The sequence below is a fragment of the Euleptes europaea genome, chromosome 7, assembly GCF_029931775.1.
Source record: "Euleptes europaea isolate rEulEur1 chromosome 7, rEulEur1.hap1, whole genome shotgun sequence".
NCBI classification, from domain to species: domain Eukaryota; kingdom Metazoa; phylum Chordata; class Lepidosauria; order Squamata; family Sphaerodactylidae; genus Euleptes; species Euleptes europaea.
The window spans coordinates 93,951,899-93,973,967 of record NC_079318.1 but is presented as its reverse complement, the minus strand read 5'-3'; the positions used below and the strand labels follow the sequence as shown (position 1 = coordinate 93,973,967).

General features: G+C 48.0%; 1 protein-coding gene across 1 annotated transcript in view; it reads left to right on the top strand.

Annotated features, from left to right (window-relative positions):
- Positions 1-21,687, top strand: part of NPR1 (natriuretic peptide receptor 1) — a 79,485-nt gene extending 57,798 nt beyond the window's left edge. Inside the window, exons 12-22 of the mRNA XM_056853758.1 lie at positions 3,538-3,609; positions 4,523-4,682; positions 6,752-6,907; positions 8,036-8,204; positions 10,197-10,343; positions 11,151-11,274; positions 16,933-17,001; positions 17,485-17,659; positions 18,096-18,194; positions 18,429-18,520; positions 21,598-21,687. Coding sequence (XP_056709736.1) covers positions 3,538-3,609; positions 4,523-4,682; positions 6,752-6,907; positions 8,036-8,204; positions 10,197-10,343; positions 11,151-11,274; positions 16,933-17,001; positions 17,485-17,659; positions 18,096-18,194; positions 18,429-18,520; positions 21,598-21,660 — 1,326 coding nt within the window. The 3' untranslated portion in view covers positions 21,661-21,687. The remainder of the gene's footprint in view (positions 1-3,537; positions 3,610-4,522; positions 4,683-6,751; positions 6,908-8,035; positions 8,205-10,196; positions 10,344-11,150; positions 11,275-16,932; positions 17,002-17,484; positions 17,660-18,095; positions 18,195-18,428; positions 18,521-21,597) is intronic.
- The last annotated feature ends 382 nt before the right edge of the window (positions 21,688-22,069 follow it).

The window sequence follows — 22,069 nt, the reverse complement described above, 5'->3', positions numbered from 1 at the left end:
GCCAACCTCCAGGTACTATAGCTTGTTAACAAGCTATATTCCTAGAAGGTACTACTTGACGTAGGTTAGCTTTTTGGACATTTTAGTACCTTCATTCCCCTTTAGAATCACTGATGTAAACCTCCAGGGACTAGCTGGAGATCTTCTGCTATTACAACTGATCTCCAGCCGATAGAGATCAGTTCCCCTGGAGAAAATGGTCAGTTTGGCAATTGGACTCTGTTTTGCTGACTCGCCATCTTCTCCTCCCACCGAAGTGACTTCAGCGGGCGATCAGCAGTGGGCTGCAATGGCCTGCTGTGCCCAAAAACCTCCTGCCGGCTCAAATTCTTCATGCTGCAGCATGGTTGGGCGGGCAGGAAGTGCCCACATCACATCTACAAGATCGGGCACTCGTCCCCAGCATGCATTTACTAAACATATGAACACATGAAGCTGCCTGACACTGAATCAGCCCCTTGGTCCATCAAAGTCAGTATTGTCTACTCAGACCAGCAGCGGCTCTCCAGGGTCTCAAGCAAAGGTCTTTTGCATCACCTACTCACCTAGTCCCTTTAACTGGAGATGCCAGGGATTAAACCTGGGACCTTCTGCATGCCAAAAATCTCCAGGTATTTCTAGGGTTGCCAACCTCCAGGTACTAACAAATTGCTACTTATGCTGAAACAACAATAGTTAAGAAAATCACAGCACAGGCTCAATATCAAGAAAATAAACCACAATTTATATAATTGTAATATAAACTAGTACCAGCTCAACAGGATGCAATCTCAACTCGGAAAAATAAGCATTACAAGGGTTGCTTCACCAACATAATCAAATAACCGGTTACCGCACCGGAAATAAAAGTCACTGGCCCGTCCCAGAGGGGACACAAAGGGTGTAGTATTCACAGTTGCAAAATCAAACAATATCAAAACGAAGTGTACAATTCCAAATTCCCAAAGAAAAAGTCTAACAAACTTGTCCCAAGATGATTCGGCGCTCGTAGGTGACGTGCGCCGTCTAGGAGGGCAAAATCCAAGAGTTCCAAGCGGAGAAATCCAATCAACAGAACGACACTTCCGGATCTGTGTTCGTTTCGCGTATAAGCTTCATCAGTTGTTAGTATAATTCCTTTAGCTTCATGAAAATTTTTACTGGGTCCACAGACCTCTAGAAAACAGTCAGAAATATTACAGCCCAATACTAGAAGATGCAAATCATAATATAGTTTACATGTCATAGTTATAATTCATAGGCACTTACCCCAAAGGACCAGCAGACCTGACACGTGTCTTACATTCTCTGAAGGCTGGTGTAGAGAATACATTGGGTAAAGTCCCTTTCCAAACCCCTTCCTCCTCAGGCTCTGCCCCAGAAACCTCCCGCCGGTGGCGAAGAGGGATCTGGCAACCCTACCATGACTTGACACAACCCTTTAGGGTCCACCTGTCAGCAAAATCTTTGCCAAGTTCCATTCCTGGTCAGTTAAAAACCCACCTGTAGGCTCGCGTTGGCCAAATGCTTTTGTCGATAAAAATTTGTTATCAACGAATGGCGTTTTAGAAGGAGGCCCAGTTTTAGGCAGCTTCTCCCAGTTTTAGACTTGCTGGGAAGACATTGAAAAATGTATATTATCCTAATGTGTGTGTGTGTTTGAAAAAGTATTGCCAAACAGAATTCTTTTGGAACTGGTCAGTTAAAAACTCACCTGTAGGCAGGCGTTGGCCAAATACTTTTTTAATTGATGCTATCAACGGATGGCATTTGAGAAGGAGTCACAGTTTTAGGCAGTTTCTCCCAATGTCTGACTTGCTGGGAAGATGCTAAAAAATGTATATTATCCTAATGTGTGTGTGTTTTTCTTTTTAAAAAAGTGTTGCCAAATAGAATTCTTTTGGAACTGGTCAGTTAAAAACTCACCTGTAGGCAGGCGTTGGCCAAATACTTTTTTAATTGATGCTATCAACGGATGGCATTTGAGAAGGAGTCACAGTTTTAGGCAGTTTCTCCCAATGTCTGACTTGCTGGGAAGATGCTAAAAAATGTATATTATCCTAATGTGTGTGTGTGTGTGTTTTTTTTTAAAAAGTGTTGCCAAATAGAATTCTTTTGGAACTAGGGTTTCCTGGAAAGGAAACCCAAAACAGAACAGGATGTGTACAGCGGAATTGTTTCTCAATATTTATGGCTTTAAAAATTAGACAGGGGGGAAATGTAAGGGTTTTTTTTTTTTTTTTTAACATCCCTTGAAATCTTAGGAACATCAGAAGAGACCTACTGGCTCAGACTGGTGGTCCATCTATTGCAGCATCCTGTCTCACACAGCATTCAGCCAATTGTCCTTGGGGAGGGGGGGCAGCAAGCCGGGCATAGAGGCTGAGGCATTCCCCTGATGCTGCCTCCTGGCACTGGTATTCAGAGGTCGACTGCCTCTGGGAATGGAGGTTCCCTTCAGATGCCATGGGCCACTGATAGACCTATCCTCCCTGAATCTGTCTAATCCCCTTTTAAATCATTTTTTAAAAAAAACTGGAATGTTTGGACATTTCAGAAGACATTAAAAAAAAAATATCTTGAGATTTTTGAAGCCGCGAGCCGACTGACTGCCTTAAAATGCAGAGACTGAAGCGCGTTGGGGACGGTGCGGGGAGGGAGGAACAGTTGGTTCAGGGAGAATGCATCGCCAGATGTCATAGTTCTGCTGTATGCCTCATTGCTCAGGCCACACCTGGAGTATTGTGTGCTGTTCTGGAGGCCTCGCTTCAAAAAGGATGTGGACAGAATGGAGCGGGTGCAGAGGAGAGCGACGAGGAGGATCCGGGGCCTGGAGACCAAGCCCTGCGAGGAAAGGCGGAGGGACTTGGGAATGTTTAATCTGGAGGAGGTTGAGTTGAGGGGGGACAGGATGGCTCTCTTGAAGTATTTGAAGGGCTGTCCCTTAGAGGAGGGCAGGGAGCTGTTCTTGTTGGCAGCAGAGGACAGGACTCACAAAAATGGGTTTAAATTGCGGGCGGAAAGGGACTGGCTGGATATTAGGAAAAAATAGAGTTGTTTAACAGTGAAATCAGCTACCTAGGGAGGTGGTGGGCTCCCCCTCTCTGATCGTCTTTAAGCAGAGGCTGGACAATCACTTGACAGGGATGCTCTAGATCAGTGGTTCCCAACCTTTTTTTGACCAGGGACCACTAGGACTTTTTTGTTCGGTGCAGGGACCCCAAGGTTCAAAATAAAAATTCCGGGAATTTGAAAATAAACTTTAATCATAACTGTTAGTTAAACATTAAACTTAGAATTATATTTGAATATATATATTTTATAATAGAGAACTTTTAATTGAAAATATTAATTTATTATGGGTTTATAACTTTGTTTCGCGGACCTTAATTTAGTTCTCATGGACCCCTGGGGGTCCATGGACCCCTGGTTGGGAACCAGTGCTCTAGATCCTGCATTAAGCAGGGGGTTGGACTAGATGGCCTCTATGGACCCTTCCAACTCTAGGATTCCTGAAACTGTGCCAAACACATTATCCCCTTCCCATCTTTCTTGTAGGATATCCTGGAGAACGACAGCATCACTTTGGACTGGATGTTCCGCTATTCGCTCACCAATGACATTGTTAAGGTAACAGGTCAGGTTCCATTCCCCCCCCCACTTGTCTCCCTACCCGCACCCCCAAGCCAGCCACCTCCACTGCCTTCCCTGCACCTAGATTCTTTGGGGTAGCCAAGATAGTAATTAAACCTCAAAATACAAAAGTATGTGGCTGAGGGACATGTACTCACGGATTTAATTTATCATGTACAAAACTTCATGACGACCTATATATACTGACTAAAATACATCCAAGGTTACAATCAGTAATTCTACTGGTGTAGAATCAAGAGTCCTTATGCAATTCTTGAGCTTGTTCTTCCATGTGTGGTGGATGTCTCTTCAATGATGCAACACCAGTAGATCAGTTAATAAATAAAGCTGCGAATGATCTCTTCAGTATCGGTAGAAAAATAGCCATAAATCATCTCTTTGGTACTAGTAGGTAAATACAGACAGGTTGCCGGCTCCTAATCCTGTTTCATAAAAATCTTCCTCAGAATTTATCTGTCCAGAATAATATCTGGACATTTGTCTTATCTGTCTAGAATAATATATGATCTGACAAACTTGGAGTGACATAGCTACTGTTTTTCTTAAGTAGCCAAGATAGTTACAAGATAGTTGTACTTGCAGGAGAACCTCAGGCCCCACCTTGGCGTGGGTAACCCTAGTTAGGCCATGGACCTTATTTATTTATTTGTTTGTTTATTATATTCAATTTATATCCCACCCTTCCTGGTCAAAGCCAGGCTCAGGTCCAATTACCAAATCGGCCATTGTCTCCAGGTGAACTGATCTCTATCACCTGGAGATCAGTTATAGTAGCGGGAGACCTCCAACTAGTACCTAGAGGTTGGCAACCCTGCCAAATGGGGGCCCCGAGCCACCACCCCTCTTACTCTGCCTCTTGACCCCCTGTTCTTCCCCCTCCTTTTGTCAGGGCATGCACTTCCTCCACAACAGTGTGATCCAATCCCATGGCAACCTGAAGTCCTCCAACTGCGTGGTGGACAGCCGCTTTGTGCTGAAGATCACAGACTACGGGCTGGAGAGCCTCCGCCAGGCGCCCGACGCCGAGGACTCGTACGCTCTGTTTGCCAGTGAGTGACACAACGGGGAGAGGGAAAAAGAAGAGGTGGGCAAGCTGGCTCTAAGGGGGACACCTGCTGCCTTGGCCTTGCCAAACATTCCAGGATGCCTGTTTATTTGATTGCTTAAGCCATTCATTAAGTGCACCCTCCATGAAATTAGTCTGAAGCTCTTTACAAGGCCCATAAAGACAATGGAGAGGGGTATTCATGGCTTAGTCAAAATGGATACTAGTCATGATAAATACATATTCTATTCAGGATCAGAGGAGCAGTCCTGTTATATTAGGTGCTGTGGAACACAGGCAGGACAATGCTGTTGCAGCCGTCTTGTTTGTGGGCTTCCCAGAGGCACCTGGTTGGCCGCTGAGTGAACGGACTGCTGGACTTGATGGGCCTTGCTCTGATCCAATATGGCCTTTCTTATGTTCTTATGTTCTTATGATGCATCCCTATTCTCTCCAGGATGAGAGGAGCATGCCCATTACATTGGGTGCTGTGGAACACGGGCAGGACGCTGCTGCAGTCGTCTTGTTTGTGAGCTTCCTAGAGGCTCCTGGTTGGCCACTGTGTGAACAGACGGCTGGACTTGATGGGCCTCGTTCTGCTCCAGTAGGGTTTTTCTTATGTTCTTCATGGTACAAAGAAACCAATTGCTATCAATATCAAATCAAATCCATTTAGTGAAGATATTTTCCTCCAGGCCTTATTGGCCAGGGATCCTGGAGGGTTGTTTTTTGCCATCTTCTGGGTGTGGAGTAGGGGTCACAGGGGTTGCAGGGTGTGGGGGAGGTAGTTGTGAATTTCCTGCATTGTTGTAGGAGGTTGGACTAGATGGCCCTGGTGGTCCCTTCCAACTCTATGATTCTATGATTGTACTGACCTCCGAGGCTAAGGTTGTATCCTAGCAGTTAGTTTTCAAATGCAAAAGAGGCTGCCTTGATCTGGATGGCCCCAGGCTATCTTGCCAGATCTTGGAAGCTAAGCAGGGTCAGCCCTGATTAGTACAGTTGTGGTTACCACACATAAAAAAGGATATTACAGAGCTTGAGAAGGTGCAGAAAAGAGCAACCAAAATGATCTGGATGCTAGAGCAACTGCCCTATGAGGAGCGGTTAAAACGCTTAGGGCTGTTTAGCTTGGAAAGAAGGCGGCTAAGAGGAGACATGATAGAGGTCTATAAAATTATGCATGGTTTGGAGAGAGTGGACAGGGAGAAGCTTTTCTCCCTCTCTCATAATACCAGAACGCGGGGTCATCTGCTGAAGTTGGAGGGTGAGAGATTCAAAACTGATAAAAGGAAGTATTTCTTCACACAACACATAGTTAAATGGTGGAACTCCCTGCCCCAGGATGTGGTGATGGCTGCCAGCTTGGAGGGCTTTAAGAGGGGAGTGGACATATTCATGGAGGAAAGGGGTGTTCATGACTACCAGTCAAAATGGATGCTAATCATGATGCACCCCTATTCTCTCCAGGATCAGAGGAGCATGCCTATTATCTTAGGTGCTGTGGAGCACAGGCAGGACAATGCTGCTGCAGTCATCTTGTTTGTGGGCTTCCTAGAGGCACCAGGTTGGCCACTGTGTGAACAGACTGCTGGACTTGATGGGCCTTGGTGTGACCCAGCAGGGCTTTTCTTATGTTGTTATGTACTTTGATGGGAGACTACCAAGGACGTCCAGGGTTGCTGTCCCTATGCAAAGGCAAGTAATGGCAAACCAGCTCTGGACGTCTCTTGCTTTGAAAACCCTACGGGGTTGCCATAAGTTGGCTGTGATTTGATGGCACTACTGCCCTAACCTGGATGGCTCAGGGTGGCCTGTTCTTGTCAGATCTCAAAAGCTAAGCAGGGTCGGCCCTGGTTAGTACTTGGATGGGAGACTGCCAAGGAATATCAGGGCCACTATGCGGAGGAAGGCAATGGCAAACCAACTCTGAATGTCTCTTGCCTGGACCTGGATGGCCCAGGCTAGGCCAGGCTGTGCCTCAACCCACCAGCCTCACCTTTCTTTGCCTCTTTCTTGCTCTGGGCCAGCCTGTGGGTACCTGAGCCTTGTCTGACTCTTGTTTCCTCCTAGAGAAACTGTGGACGGCGCCCGAGCTTTTGCGGATGGAGTTACCCCTGCCTCGAGGCACCCAGAAAGGAGACATCTACAGCTTTGGAATCATTTTGCAGGAGATTGCCCTTCGCAGTGGCGTATTCTACGTGGAAGGCATGGCCCTGAGTCCCAAAGGTACGATTTCACAGAATCATGGAGTTGGAAGGGACCACCAGGGTCATCTAGTCCAACCCCTTGCACAATGCAGGAAGTTCACAACTACCTCCCCCCCACACACACACCCAGTGACCCCTACTCCCACACAGAAGACGGCCAAGATGCCCTCCCTCTCATGATCTGCCTAAGCTCATAGAATCAGCATTGCTGACTGATGGCCATCTAGCCTCTGCTTAAAAACCGCCAGGGAAGCAGAGCTCACCACCTCCATAGGAAGCCCGTTCCACTGAGGAACCATTCGAATGGTTAGAAAATTCTTCCTAATGTCTAGACGGAAACTCTTTTGATTTAATTTCAACCCGTTGGTTCCTCTCTGATCTTCTGGGGCAACAGGAAAACAACTTGGCACCATCCTGCATATGACAGCCCTTCAAGTACTTGAAGATTTGGGACCAGGGTTGGTGCGCCGGTCAAATGAACGATTAAATTCTGCCCCTTGACCTCCGATGAATGACTTCATCACAGTTCCAAGAAAATATCCCAAGAATATTCCTATTTAGGAGGTTGTTTCCCTTTCTAATTCCAGTTTTGCCCTTTGTTAGCAAGGATAGGGGGTGTGAGGTTTGCTCTACTACTAGGGTTGCCAACTCCATGTTGGGAAATTCCTGGAGATTTAGGGGTGGAGCCTGGGGAAGGTGCGATCTGGCGATGGGAGGGACCTCAGGAAGTTATGACACAATAGAACCCACCCTCCAAAGCTACCATTTTCTCCAGGGGAACTGATCTCTGTAGTCTGGAGCTCAGTTGAACCTCCAGGCTCCACCTGGAAGTTGGCAACCCTATCCAGCACTGTCCAGCCCTTCAGAAATCAAGGGCAGATCTGGCAGCCTAGCAAAGCTTATCTTCCAGACCCCAGGTGTCTCCAGACGAGCATAGTAGCAAATGCCTTGAACCACCCCTGTAAATTGCAATAAGATAATTTAATGGTTTTGCAATAACAAATTAACTAATTTGTTTTTGTAATTACTACAAGTAGTGCACCTGTTGACGATTAAAGTATCATTTATGGTTGCTCTAATAAAATCCATGCGTTAAACCTACTTGACCCGTAATTCGTGGCCCGTATCCTTACCCCGTCACTTTCAGAGATCATCGACCGAGTGAAGAGCGGCGAATGCCCCCCGTTCCGCCCCTCCATCAACCTGGGCTACAACCTTGAGGACGTGGTGGTCCTCATGCAGCGGTGCTGGGCGGAAGACCCCCAGGAGCGGCCGGACTTCCACCACATCAAAGGCATGCTGCGGAAGTTCAACAAGTACGCATCATCTCTCTCGAACCCCACCTGACTTTCTCTGCCACTAAGGAAGAATCGCCTTCCCTTTCCTTCCCCATAACAGACACCTGTGAGGTATGTGGGGCTGTGAGAGCTGTGACTAGCTCAAGGTCACCCAGCTGGCTTCATGTGTAGGAGTGGGGAAACCAACCCGGTTCACCAGATTAGAGTCCGCCGCTCATGTGTAGTAGTGGGGAATCAAACCCTGTTCACCAGATTAGAGTCTGCCGCTCACATGTAAGAGTGGGGAAACCAACCCGGTTCTCCAGATCGGAGTCCACCACTCCAAACCACCACTGTTAACCACTACACCACTCTGGCTCCCAAGTAAAAAGGTTACTTATCTGCACTAACCTTTTCCTAGGATGCGTGCTAATTAAAATGAGCAGTGTGGTACTGTCGCAATATTAAAGGCATTCTGTGTAAGGCCAAGCAGTTCCTGTTGTGGCTCCTGGGATATAAAAAGGGCCCAGCAGCCCCCAGGCAGCAATGGCCTTCCAGCGGCTGCCAAAGGGCAATGCCCAAGGGCTCCAAAGGGTGGTGCCAAGCGTGGCGCAGTGGTTAAGAGCAGCAGGACTCTAATCTGGAGAACCGGGTTCAATTCCCCACTCCTCTACTTGAAGCCTGCTGGGTGACCTTGGGCCAGTCGCAGTTCTCTCTGAACTCTCTCAGCCCCACCTACCTCGCAAGGTGTCTGTTGTGGGGGAGGGGAAGGGAAGGTGATTGTTAGCCGCTTTGAGACTCCTTAAAGGTAGAGAAAATTGGGGTATAAAAACCTGTTCTTCTTTTTTAAACACTTACTTACTTGCCAATACACATCCGAGGTAGGTTTTTTTTGGGGGTCAAGTATCAAAGCCTGGAAAGGTTAAAAGGCCTGCTTTCTACCAGTTTTACAATGTCCTTGTGCTTGATCACTTGGGAGGCAATCTTTACTCACCCTAGGCGATCAGGCAAATGCCAGTGTGCAAGCCTTGTAGCGCCCTGACCTGGATGGCCCCAGGCTAGCCTCATCTTGTCAGAACTCAACTCGGAAGCTAAGCAGGGTCGGCCCTGGCAAGTATTTGGATGAGAGACCTCCAAGGAATGCCAGGGTCGTGACGCGGAGGCAGGCAATGGCAAATCACCTCGGAACGTCTTTCGCCTTGAAAACCCCACAGCAAAAATTCAGAGACAGGCCTTAAAGGATTAGGCCGTCAACGCACATACCCTTTGAATGTCTGTTTGGCAGGGAGAACCAAAAGGGGGAAATTATCAGCAACGCAGACCACTGAAATATGCTAAATCACTTTATAGAATTCAAATATTGTTACTTAAGTCTCACATCTATATACTATGTAAAGGTAAGGTAAAGGTCCCCTGTGCAAGCACTGGGTCAATCCTGACCAATGGGGTGACGTCACATCCCGATGTTTACTAGGCAGACTGTGTTTGCGGGGTGGTTTGCCAGTGCCTTCCCCAGTCATCTTCCCTTTACTCCCAGCAAACTGGGTACTCATTTTACCGACCTCGGAAGGATGGGAGGCTGAGTCAACCTTGAGCCGGCTACCTGAAACCGACTTCCGTTGGGATCGAACTCAGGTCGTGAGCAGAGCTTTTGACTCCTATGTACAATGTGCTATATACTATATGTAAGAGCCCCATGGCGCAGAGTGGTAAGTTGCAGTACTGCAGCCCAAGCTCTGCTCACAACCTGAGTTCGATCCCGGCGGAAGTCGGTTTCAGGTAGCCGGCTCAAGGTTGACTCAGCCTTCCATCCTTCCGAGGTTGGTGAAATGAGTACCCAGCTTGCTGGGGGTAAAGAGAAGACGACTGGGGAAGGCACTGGCAAACCACCCCATAAACACAGTCTGCCTAGTAAACTTCGGTATGTGACATCACCCCATGGGTCAGGAATGACCTTGTGCTTGCACAGGGGACCTTTACCTTTTACCTATTGTTGTCTACGCCTAATTTTGTTAATATTCTGTTTGGCAGGGAGAGCAGCAGCAACCTCTTGGATACCTTGCTGTCGCGCATGGAGCAGTACGCCAACAACCTGGAGGAGCTGGTGGAGGAGCGCACGCAAGCCTACCTGGAGGAGAAGCGCAAGGCTGAGGCCCTGCTGTACCAGATCCTGCCCCAGTGAGTCCAGCAACCGCAGTGATTACTCTGGCTTCCGATCCACTCCTCAGCCCAATTCAAAGTGTTGGTTTTGCCTTTTAAGGCCCTACATTGAAGGACCGCGCTTCGCCCTCTGCCAGGAACGCCCTCTCCGTGGCGCCAGCAACGGCCTAGAGAGGCTGCGCCGGTGCAGGGGGGCATTCCGAGGGCGTTCCGGGGGGAGGAGCCGCCAGTTAGGCGGCTTCCTACCCCCTTTCGGCCTCTTCCGCCGGTCCCGGGAATGGCGTGCTGCACCTGCTTTTTAGCAGGCGCAGCCTCGCTGTTCCCTATGGGGTGAAAGGCCCCAGTTAAACAAAAAAAAGCCGCTAAATGGCTTTTTTTTTTGTTTAACGGCGTACGGGAAATGGCTTTGGAAGAGGCGCCGCTCAGCTCAGGAATGGGCTGTTAGACTCATAGAATCCTAGAGTTGGAAGGGGGTCATAGAGGCCATCTAGTCCAACCCCCTGCTCAATGCAGGATCAACCTAGAGCATCCCTGACAAGTGTTTGTCCAGCTTCTGCTTAAAGACTGCCAGTGAGGGGGAGCTCACCACCTCCATAGGTAGCTGATTCCACTCCCGAACTACTCTTACTGTAAAAAAATTATTCCTAATATCCAGGCGGTACCTTTCCGCCCACAAATTTAAACCCATTATTATGAGTCCTATCCTCTGCGGGCAACAGGAACAGCTCCCTGCCCTCCTCTAAGTGACAGCCCTTCAAATACTTCAAGACAGCAAGCGTTTAAAGTCCGTCTACCAAACGGTGATAACCTCATCTTCCCAAACAGTTCAGTGGCAGAGCAGCTGAAACGAGGAGAGACGGTGCAGGCCGAGGCTTTCGACAGCGTCACCATCTACTTCAGCGACATTGTGGGTTTCACAGCGCTGTCAGCAGAAAGTACGCCGATGCAGGTAACGGTCTGCCTTCTGCGTCCGCCATTTTGTGGCAGCCATTTTGTTGCTGCGCCCACGATGCCATGTCAGAATTCCAAGTGGGCCCACAGGCTCAAAAAGGTTGGGGACCCCTGATCAAAACTGTCGTCCCAACGAGACATCCATAGAGATAATGGCTCAAAAAGGTTGAGGACCCCAGGTTTGTAGTATACCCTTGCCTTTGTTTGTTGCCCACGTTGTTCTCCAATCCCGTAATCCGAGTCCTGCCGCATTGTTCATTGGTTGTCTTGTGCTTTCATAGAATCATAGAGTTGGAAGGGACCACCAGGGTCATCTAGTCCAACTCCCTGCACAATGCAGGAAACTCACAACTATCTCCCCCACACACACCCAGTGACCCCTACTCCATGCCCAGAAGATGGCCAAGATGCCCCCCCCTCCCATGAACTGTCTAAGGTCATCGAATCAGTATTGCTGACAGATGGCCATCTAGCCTCTGCTTCAAAACCTCCAGGGAAAGGAGAGCTCACCACCTCCCGAGGAAGCCTGTTCCACTGAGGAACTGCTCTGACTGTTAGAGAGTTCTTCCTGATGTCTAGACGAAAACTCTTTTGATTGCATTTCAACCCGTTGGTTCTGGTCCGACCTTCTGGGGCAACGGAAAACAACTCGGCACTCTCCTCTCTATGACAGCCCTTCAAGTACTTGAAGATGGTTCTCATATCCCCTCTCAGTCTTCTCCTCTTCAGGCTAAACATACCCAGCTCCTTCAACCTTTCCTCATAGGACTTGGTCTCCAGACCCCTCACCATCTTTGTTGCCCTCCTTTCTGACTGTACTGCTTTATATCCCATAATCTACCTTGAGACTCAGCAAGAAAGGCGCACTATAAATAAAGTGAATGAAATAAAAATACAACGTAAACACTCAGAAGAACATAAGAAGAGCCCTGCTGGATCAGACCAGTGGTCCATCTAGTCCACTCCAGCATCCTCACATAGCAGCCAACCAGTTCCTCTGGTTGGGGAGGGGGTATAATTTTGAAATTAATCTGTTTGAAACTTCTTTGGTAGCACAGCACAAGGAAACCCCCCCAAACACACACACCAATGTCCTTTTCACTTGAGGGCCACAGTTGAAGATGGTGAAGTTATTTTCATAATATACTGTTTTGGAACCCAGGTGAACACATGAAACTGCCTTCTACTGAACCAGACCCTTGGCCCATCAAAGTCAGTATTGTCCACTCAGTGGCTCTCCATGGTCTCAGGCAGAGGTCTTTCATGTCACCTACTTGCCTCGTCTCTTTAACTGTAGATGCCGGGAACTGAACCTGGGACCTTCTGCATGCCAAGCACTGAGCCACAGCCCCTCCCCTAATGGCGGAATCACTTACCTGAATACTCCATATAAACTAAACTTCCTGTGCATGGAAAAATGGATTGCCAAGGGAAAGGTTGGATCTAGCTTAGCTTTCTCCCTGATGGTCTTGATTTCTATGCCTGTTTTTCCCTGGGAGAGCAATCAACCATGTGATCCCCACCCAACCCCCGGCAGTCCACAATGCCACCATTCGCTCTTTCTGTGATGTCAGACCTGCTGTTTTTTCCTTGACCAAGCATTAGTGTGTGTGTGTGTGTGTGTTAAGTGCCATCAAGTCACTTCCAACTCATGGCGACCCTATGAATGAAAGTCCTCCAAAATGTCCTATCTTTGACAGCCTTGCTTAGATCTTGCAAATTGAGGGCTGTGGCTTCCTTTATTGAATCCGTCCATCTCTTGTTGGGTCTTCCTCTTTTCCTGCTGTCTTCCACTTTTTCTAGCATGACTGTCTTTTCCAGTGACTCTTGTCATCTCATGATTGACCAAAATACGACAGCCTCAGTTTAGTCATTTTAGCTTCTAGGGTCAGTTCAGGCTTGATTTGATCTATAACCCACTGATTTGTTTTTTTTGGCAGTCCAGGGTATCCGTAACACTCTCCTCCAACACCACATTTCAAAGGAATCTACTTTCTTCCTATCAGCTTTCTTCACTGTCCAGCTTTCGCACCCATACATAGTAATAGGAAATACGATGGCATGAATTAATCTAGTCTTGGTGGCCAGTGACATATCCTGGCCATGTATATATCAACAGGGTTATATCAACCAAGGCGGATAGAGACTGTGTTAATCGGGTAAGCTCGTGCAGGTAACCTAGGTTACCTGCTGCTAATATTCAGGTAACCGGGACAACAGATAACAAAGGTAACTTGGGTATTGGAGAAAGTATCCAGAGCAACCCAGATGGGGAAGCAGCGGGAACCAGGAAAATGAGGAATGTGTTCAGGGACAGTGAATGGGGGATTGTTTGGGTAACTTGGCCAACAGCGGAAGGATGACAATGGGTAACAGGTGAAGACAACCATGTGTGTTTACTGGCCTGCTCAGGGGTAAGAGAGAGCAAAGGAAGCCGATCGGTCATCCCCTAAAGGTAAAGGTCCCCTGTGAAAGCACTGGATCATTATATTGTCGAAGGCTTTCACGGTCAGAGTTCATTGGTTCTTGTAGGTTATCCGGGCTGTGTAACCGTGGTCTTGGAATTTTCTTTCCTGAGGTTTCGCCAGCAACTGTGGCAGGCATCTTCAGAGTAGTAACACTGAAGGACAGTGTCTCTCAGTGTCAAGTGTGTAGGAAGATATAGTCAGAAAGGGGTTGGGTTTGAACTGAGTCATTGTCCTGCAAAAGTAATGTGCTAATCATTGTCCTGTAAGTATCAAGATAATGTGCTAATGACGGTGTGGTATGTTAATATGGAACCATTGTATCCTGAAGTGATCTGTTAATGTGTGAAGTCCAAAGCTAATCTCCATGGCTATTGTTGACTATAGTCTTTGTTAGTCTGGAGGTTTTTAGGACAGGAAGCCAAGCATTCATTCTTAAACTCTCTTCTTTTCTGTTAAAGTTGTGCTGATGTTTATGAATTTCAATGGCTTCTCTGTGCAATCTGACAAAATAGTTGGTAGAATTGTCCAGTCAGTGTCTTGGAATAAGACCCTGTGTCCTGTTTGTGTCAGTCCATGTTCAGCCACTGCTGATTTCTCAGGATGGCCAAGTCTCCAGTATCTTTCATGTTCTTTTATCCTTGTTTGTATGCTGCGTTTTGTGGTCCCGATGTAAACTTCTCCGCAGCTGCAAGGTATACGATATACTCCTGCAGAGGTGAGGGGGTCTCTTTTGTCTTTTGCTGATCGTAGCATTTATTGTATTTTCTTGGTTGGTTTAAACACTGTTCCAAGACCACGGTTACACAGCCCGTATAACCTACAAGAACCACTGGATCATTCTTGACCCATGGGGTGACATCACATTGGGACATTTCCTAGGCAGACTTTGTTTACGGGTGGTTTGCCAGTGCCTTCCCCAGTCATCTTCCCTTCACCCCCAGCAAGCTGGGCACTCATTTTACCGACCTCGGAAGGATGGAAGGCTGAGTCAACCTTGAGCCGGCTACCTGAAGCTGGCTTCCGTCGGGATCGAACTCAGGTCGTGAGCAAAGCTTTGGATGCAGTACAGCAGCTTACCACTCTGCGCCACGGGGCTCCCCTACAGATCCATTATTTGCTTAGATTGCCGTCCCATTGGTCAAATGGGACATCCAAGGTAGCTAATAACATTAGAATAACATAGCTGGACAATGAAGAAAGCTGACAGGAAGAAAGTAGATGCCTTTGAAATGTAGTGTTGGAGGAGAGAGTTACGGATACCATGGACTGCCAAAAAAAACCAGTGGGTTCTAGATCAATTCAAGCCTGAACTGACCTTAGAAGCTAAAATGACTAAACTGAGGCTGTCGTACTTTGGTCACATTCTGAGAAGACAAGAGTCACTGGGAAAGACAGTCATGCGAGGAAAAGCTGAAGGCAGCAGGAAAAGAGGAAGACCCAACAAGAGATGGACGGACTCTATAATGGAAGCCACAGCCCTCAGTTTGCAAGACCTGAGCAAGGCTGTTAAGGACTGGACGGTTTGGAGGACATTGATTCATAGGGTCGCCATGAGTTGGAAGTGACTTGACGGCACTTCACACACACACAGTTCCGAGTCAGACCCTTGGTCCATCAAGATCAAGTACTGTCCACTCAGACTGGCACCAGCTCGCCAGTGTCTCAGGTGGTATTGTCTCGCATCACCTACTGCCTGATCCTTATAACGGGAGATGCTGCTGGGGATTGAACCAGGGACCTTGCTCATGCCAAGCAGATGCTCTACCACTGAGCCACAGCCCTCCCTTTTCCAAGTGGCTCTCCCACCTCCATTTTATCCTCACAACAACACTAGGAAGTAGATTAGGCTGAGAGAGACATTAGTCGAATACCACTCAGTGAACTTTATGGCTGAGGGTTGGTTTGAACCCAGGTCTCTCTGGTCAAAGTCCACCATTACCCACTAGACCACATCATGGCCATTTATGCAGGACTGTTTCCCTCGCGGTCACCCCATTGACTGCTTTAGGGCTTCCTTTTGATTATGCCTGCCTTTCCTGACTGTCAGAGGTCGCCTCGCTCACCCTGCACGTTTTGCCCATGTTTTCTTTCTTTTTTTCTTTTCTTTTTTTTAGGGAATACAGAAAGAAAAGAAGGGGAAGGGGAAAAGTTTGCATCCATTTGCAATAAACGACATTGTCTCAGTCATTGATATACACACATAGATTATACTTAGTACCTAGATTATGTTATACTTATTGTAATTATTACTGCTGATTCAAAATGTTAATTTCTATTATATTTTTACTCAATAAAAAGTAGTCATGTATATTTTTGTACATAATAAACAGCCAGTATTATTACTAAGATAATATTTAAGATAAACCGTGGTCAATTTCTCTAAAAATAGTCATCTTTAAAGTATGTATACACATAAGTAACTTTTACTGACATGAAAAGAAGAAAAATTATATTAGAGTTAAATATTTGAAGATATATAAGTATACCATGGTAACCATTTCTCATTAAATTGCTCAACATTTTGTGTGTCGACTAAATTCACAAAATAAGTCATCTTAGCCATATTTGCATATTCCAGCATCTTCTTTCCATTAATCTATTTCTGGTAGAGCCACTTGTTTCCATCTCCTTGCAAGAACAACTCTTGCAGCCGTTGTGGCATATTTAAGCAAGTCTTTATATTTTTCTGGTAAATCTGATGGTACTATGCTCAGTAGAAAAATTTTTGGATCCAGGCTGAGTTTTAAATTAAACATTGTCTGTATCTCACCACGGATCTTTTCCCAATACACTTGTAGTTTGGGGCATGTCCACCATACATGTTTTCTGAATGCTGTTCTAGCCAGAATCTGGAAAACGCGGGCAAAAGGCATGGAAATGTGCAGGAAGCACGAGGCGACCGCTGAAGGTTGGGAAAGGCATGCATAATCAAAAGGAAGCCCTGAAACAAGTCAATGAGGGTGGCCGCGGGGAAACAGCTCTGCATAAATGACCCATGTTTTGTAATACAGAGACGAGAAGACTAGCAGAAGAATAAATTATGCCAACGGGGGGGGGCATTCAGAATCAGCTGCACAAAACGAGTTGGTGAGTGGAAGTTGCAGAATTCAGGCTTTCTTGTCGCAGAATCGAGGGTGCAGAATTCTCTCTCCCCAGTAAGTAAATGCGATTCCTCCTTTTCTCCCCAGGTGGTGACGCTGCTTAATGATTTGTATACTTATTTCGACGCCATCATCGATAACTTTGACGTCTACAAGGTGAGGGCTCTGATCCTGGCCAGCTCGGGGTGGGTGGTGGGGAGCTAGCAGAGTTGACCACAGACCAGCGCCTGACTCTGTCCCCCTCCCCCAGAGAGAGCCAGTGTGGTGGGGTGGTTAACAGCGATGGTTTGGAGCGGTGGACTCTGATCTGGAGAACCGGGTTTGATTCCCCACTCCTCCACCTGAGCAGCGGAGACTAATCTGGTGAACTGGATTTGTTTCCCCACTCCTCCACATGAAACCTGCTGGGTGACCGTGGGCTAGTCACAGCTTTGTCAGCCCCACCTACCTCCCAGGGGGTCTGTTGTGGGGAGGGGAAGGGAAGGTGATTGTAAGCCGGTTTGATTCTTCCTTAAGTGGAAGAGAAATTCGGCAAGCAAAAACCATCTCTTCTTCTTCTTCCCCCTCGGGCAGAATTTAGCCTGTGTTGTGGTACTTAGTCAGGTCTCTTTCGCGCCTCTCCACCTCTTCCCTTTCCAGGTAGAGACCATCGGTGACGCCTACATGGTGGTTTCAGGCCTGCCGGTGCGCAACGGCAGACTGCACGCCCGAGAAGTGTCGCGCATGTCTCTGGCGCTGCTCGAAGCCGTCCGCAATTTCAAGATTCGCCACCGGCCAGAACAACAGCTAAAGCTGCGGATTGGGATCCACAGTGGTGAGAGACTGGGAAGGCTGGGTTAGGAAAGGGTAGGGTTGCCAGTTTTCTTATTTTTAGTTGTTGCAAATCTACTACCAATCAGTTTCATTGGGTGACCTTGATTTCTTTTGTTATGGGACAATCTGGTTCTGCAAGGTTGCATCGGCGCACAGCTCGCGTTGGCTAATACCTGTTCTCTCCAGGATCAGAGGTGCATGCCTATTAACCTAGGTGCTGTGGAGCACAGGCAGGATGGTGCTGCTGCAGTCGTCTTGTTTGTGGCTTCCTAGAGGCTCCTGGTTGGCCGCTGTGTGAACAGACTGCTGGACTTGATGGGCCTTGGTCTGATTCAGCATTGCCTTTCTTATGTTCTTACCTTCTGAGAACTGGTTGGCCATGTTTCTTGACTTGTCTTTCTTTCCTACTCCCTGCCCTATTATGTTCCCCCCAAAAGGTCCAGTCTGCGCAGGCGTCGTGGGCCTCAAGATGCCTCGCTACTGCCTCTTCGGGGACACGGTGAACACGGCCTCCCGTATGGAGTCCAATGGAGAAGGTGAGTGGCAGTGTGTAGGGAACTGGGATGATGAAGACAATGTGTGGTGATCAACCTGAATTAGGCAGTTGGGATTTGCAAGACTTGTGCACATTAAATTTTCAGGGGCACAGTATAGTCTGTGGAGGAGGGAGGGAGTCTTCCTCTGTGCATATGTGAAAGACCAAGAGGTGGAACTGCAAGGGTCCCTCACCCACCGTTCAGACATGCTAATTGTCCCTCTGGACATTCCAGCCCTGAAGATCCACCTCTCGGCGGCCACCAAATCCATCCTGGAGGAGTTTGGCTGCTTCGAACTGGAGGCCCGTGGTGACGTGGAGATGAAGGTTCGTGAGTGTGGCTGCTTTGCTCACTTCTTGAAGGCTTCTTGAAGGCTTCTTGAAGGCTTCCTATTAACCTCCAAAACATAACCTGCTCTTTACGCTTCCTTCTCTCTTTCTCCACCTCCCCCTTCCCAGCCTCCTATCCTTGCCTCCTCTTCCTGCCCCAGCCCTTGATTTACACGCTTCATAACCCTTCCTCTGCCATGCTCCAACACTGTATCTACTTGGTTCTCATGTTGTAACCCCCACCCCAACCACCACCAGAGCTGGCATCATAATGTTGATGCATAAATGGGGTGGGTACATTTGCCGATTGCCCCCTGCAAAACCATTCTCTCTGGTAGTTGAGTGTTTTTTTCTGCCCAAGAGCCTCAAGTGGAAACAGGCAGGAGAAGCGAGACAGAAGGGTACTGGCACTGGAGAATCAGTAGGGTTGTCGGGTCCCTCTTCGCCACCGGTGGGAGGTTTTTGGGGCGGAGCCTGAGGAGGGCGGGGTTTGGGGAGGGGAATGTCTTCAATGCCATAGAGTCCAATGGCCAAATCGGTCATTTTCTCCAGGGGAACTGATCTCTGTCGGCTGGAGGTCAGTTGTAATAGCAGGAGATCTCCAGCTAGTGCCTGGAGGTTGGCAACCCTAAGAATCAGTGAGCACATGAAATAGCAAGTCCTCATCCCTCTCGCCTGCTTCTCCTTCGTTACAATCCCATTATCTCTATGGGTGTGCTGTTGGGACAACAGTTTTGATCAGGGGTCTCCAACCCTGCGGGCACCTTTGGAATTCTGACACGGCGTCGTGGGCACAGCAACAAAATGGCAGCTGCAAGGCAGCTGCAAAAGGGTTACCACAGCTTAACTTCAGTCACACAGTGCAGAGAGAATCATAGAATCATGGAGTTGGAAGGGACCACCAGAGTCATCTAGTCCAACTCACTGCATAATGCAGGACATTCACAACTACCTCCCACCCCCCCACACACCCAGTGACCCCTACTCCATGCCCAGAACATGGCCAAGGTGTCCTCCGTCTCACGATCTTTCTAAGGTCATAGAATCAGCATAGAACCAGTCTTCTCCTCTTCAAGCTAAACATACTCTCGTGCTTTGCTGGCAGCTGCTGCCAAAGCAACATTTAAAAATATCTGTCCAGCCAATCAAATCTGCAATATTCAATCAGAAGCCTTGCTGAGCAAAAGTCCTAACTGGCCCAGGCCAGTTCCTGAAAACACTTGGCAAGTACAAGTAAAGGCAAGTACAAGCCTGCTGGTGCCATGGTACCCATAGGCACCACGTTGGGAACCTCTGGTTTTGATGCTAGCACATCTAGTTCCAAACCCTGCTTCATCTGCCTGTGAACGAGGTTCCCAGCAGAACTGAAGTAGATAGAGATTTGGGAGGAGCACGGAAGGAGAGAAAGAAAAAACCCTCCAAAGAGGATTATCCCAATTAATTTCAAAACAATCCTTTTAGTTTAAGCTTTTTAATAGGAAAAGAGGGCAGCGGCAGCAAATCATTCCCAGCTTTTCGACAGCCAGTATAAAGGCCACCTCGGCTTGTGTTTTGGCTAAGATCAAGTGTAGTATCGGCCTTTTGGCTAAGATTAAGTGTAGTATCTGTTCTGGCGTGTCGGATGTTGGACTGGTGGGAGCAGATTGACTTTTTTCTCTCTCTCTATAAAGGCCACCTCGGCTTGTGTTTTGTTCCCTTCGGCTCTGTCAAAGTTCTGTCGGTATTGTACCCTTTTCATAGGGTGTGTGCCAAAGAATCCTGGAAATTGTAGTTCAAAAAAGTCCTACTGGGAACTCTGTTGGAGATCATTAGCTCCCATCCGATCTTTCAGGTTTCCCTGGGTTCCCCATGGAGAGGAAATGATGGTCAATGCCGTATATAGTGTACGAATATCAGACCTGACCTTCTGCAGATGCCCTACAAACTGAGCCACAGCTCTGACCTACATGGCCCAGGCTGGCCCAATCTTGTCATATCTTGGCTGCTAAGCAGGGTCGACCCTGATTAGTCCTTGGGTGGGAGACGTCATGAGACGACAAGAGTCACTGGAAAAGACAGTCATGCTAGGAAAAGTTGAGGGCAGCTGGAAAAGAGGAAGACCCAACAAGAGATGGATTGACTCAATAAAGGAAGCCACAGCCCTCAGTCTGCAAGATCTGAGCTAGGCTGTCAAAGATAGGACATTTTGGAGGACTTTCATTCATAGGGTTGCCATGAATCGGAAGCGACTTGACGGCACTTAACACACGGGAGACCACCAGGGAAGCCCAGAGTTGCTACGCAGAGGCAGGCAACGGCAGACCCCCCTCTATTTATCTCTTGCCTTGAAAGCCCCATGAGGGGCCACCACAAGTCAGCTGACTTGACAGCACTTTATGCACAATGTCAGATCCTTTCCCCAAGCCGGTGGGGTGTAGGGGTTAAGAGCGGTGGACTCTAATCTGGAGAACCAGGTTTGATTCCCTGCTCCTCCGCATGAAGCCAGCTGTGTGACCTTGGGCCAGTCACAGTCCTCTCCCAACTCTCTCAGCCACACCTACCTCACAAGGTGTCTGTTGGGGGGAGAGGAAGGTGATTGTATGCTGGTTTGACTCTCTTAAAAGGTAGAGAAAATCGGCACATAAAAACCAACTGTTCTTTTTTTAAACAAAAGAGTTTCCGTCTAGACATTAGGAAGAAATCTATAACAGAGCGGTTCCTCAGTGGAACAGGCTTCCTCGGGAGGTGGTGAGCTCTCCTTCCTTGGGGGTTTTTAAGCAGAGGCTAGATGGCCATCTGTCAGCAATGCTGATTCTATGAGCTTAGGCAAATCAAGAAAGGGAGGACATCTTGGCCATCTTGTGAGCGTGGAGTAGGGGTCACTGCGGGGGTGTAGGGAAGGTAATTGTGGTGTGTGTGGGGGATGTAATTGTGAATTTCCTGCATTGTGCAGTGGGTTGGGCTAGATGACCCCAGTGATCCCTTCCAATTCTATGATTCTATGATTCTTCTTCTTTTCCCAAAGCATATGAAAAGGATGTTGCAGCCGGGACCCAGCTCTCTCTCATGATTCAGCTCTCTCCTTCTACCCACAGGGCAAAGGCAAAATGCGGACCTACTGGCTGCTGGCAGAGCGGGTCAGCAGCACGCGGGGCTGATGAACCGTGGGTCGCCTCCAGCACGAGTGGGAAACCTCCCTGCTCCTTTGCTTTCAGCAGGCAGAAGGGTCGGCTTCCCAGCTGAATCACCAAAGACTGTCCAGGGAACTCTTGGCTTCGAGTCAGACCAGCAACAGAGATTCTGGACTGACCCTATACCTTTGGCCCAACGCATCGCCCAGGACTCAAGGGTGGGTTGGCCGCAATCTACGGCCCAGATCTAGCACTGGGCCCAAAAGACTTGATCCTCACGCAAAGAAGCCACGATGGAGTTTGAGAGTGGTTGGGTCCACGTGTCATTTGCTTGTACAATTAAGACTTTGGAGTCCATACCAAGCAGAAGGTGTCTGCCCCATGATTGCCTCTGTCAACGTAATATCTCGTCTCTGTCCCAATGAACTCCAGTCCC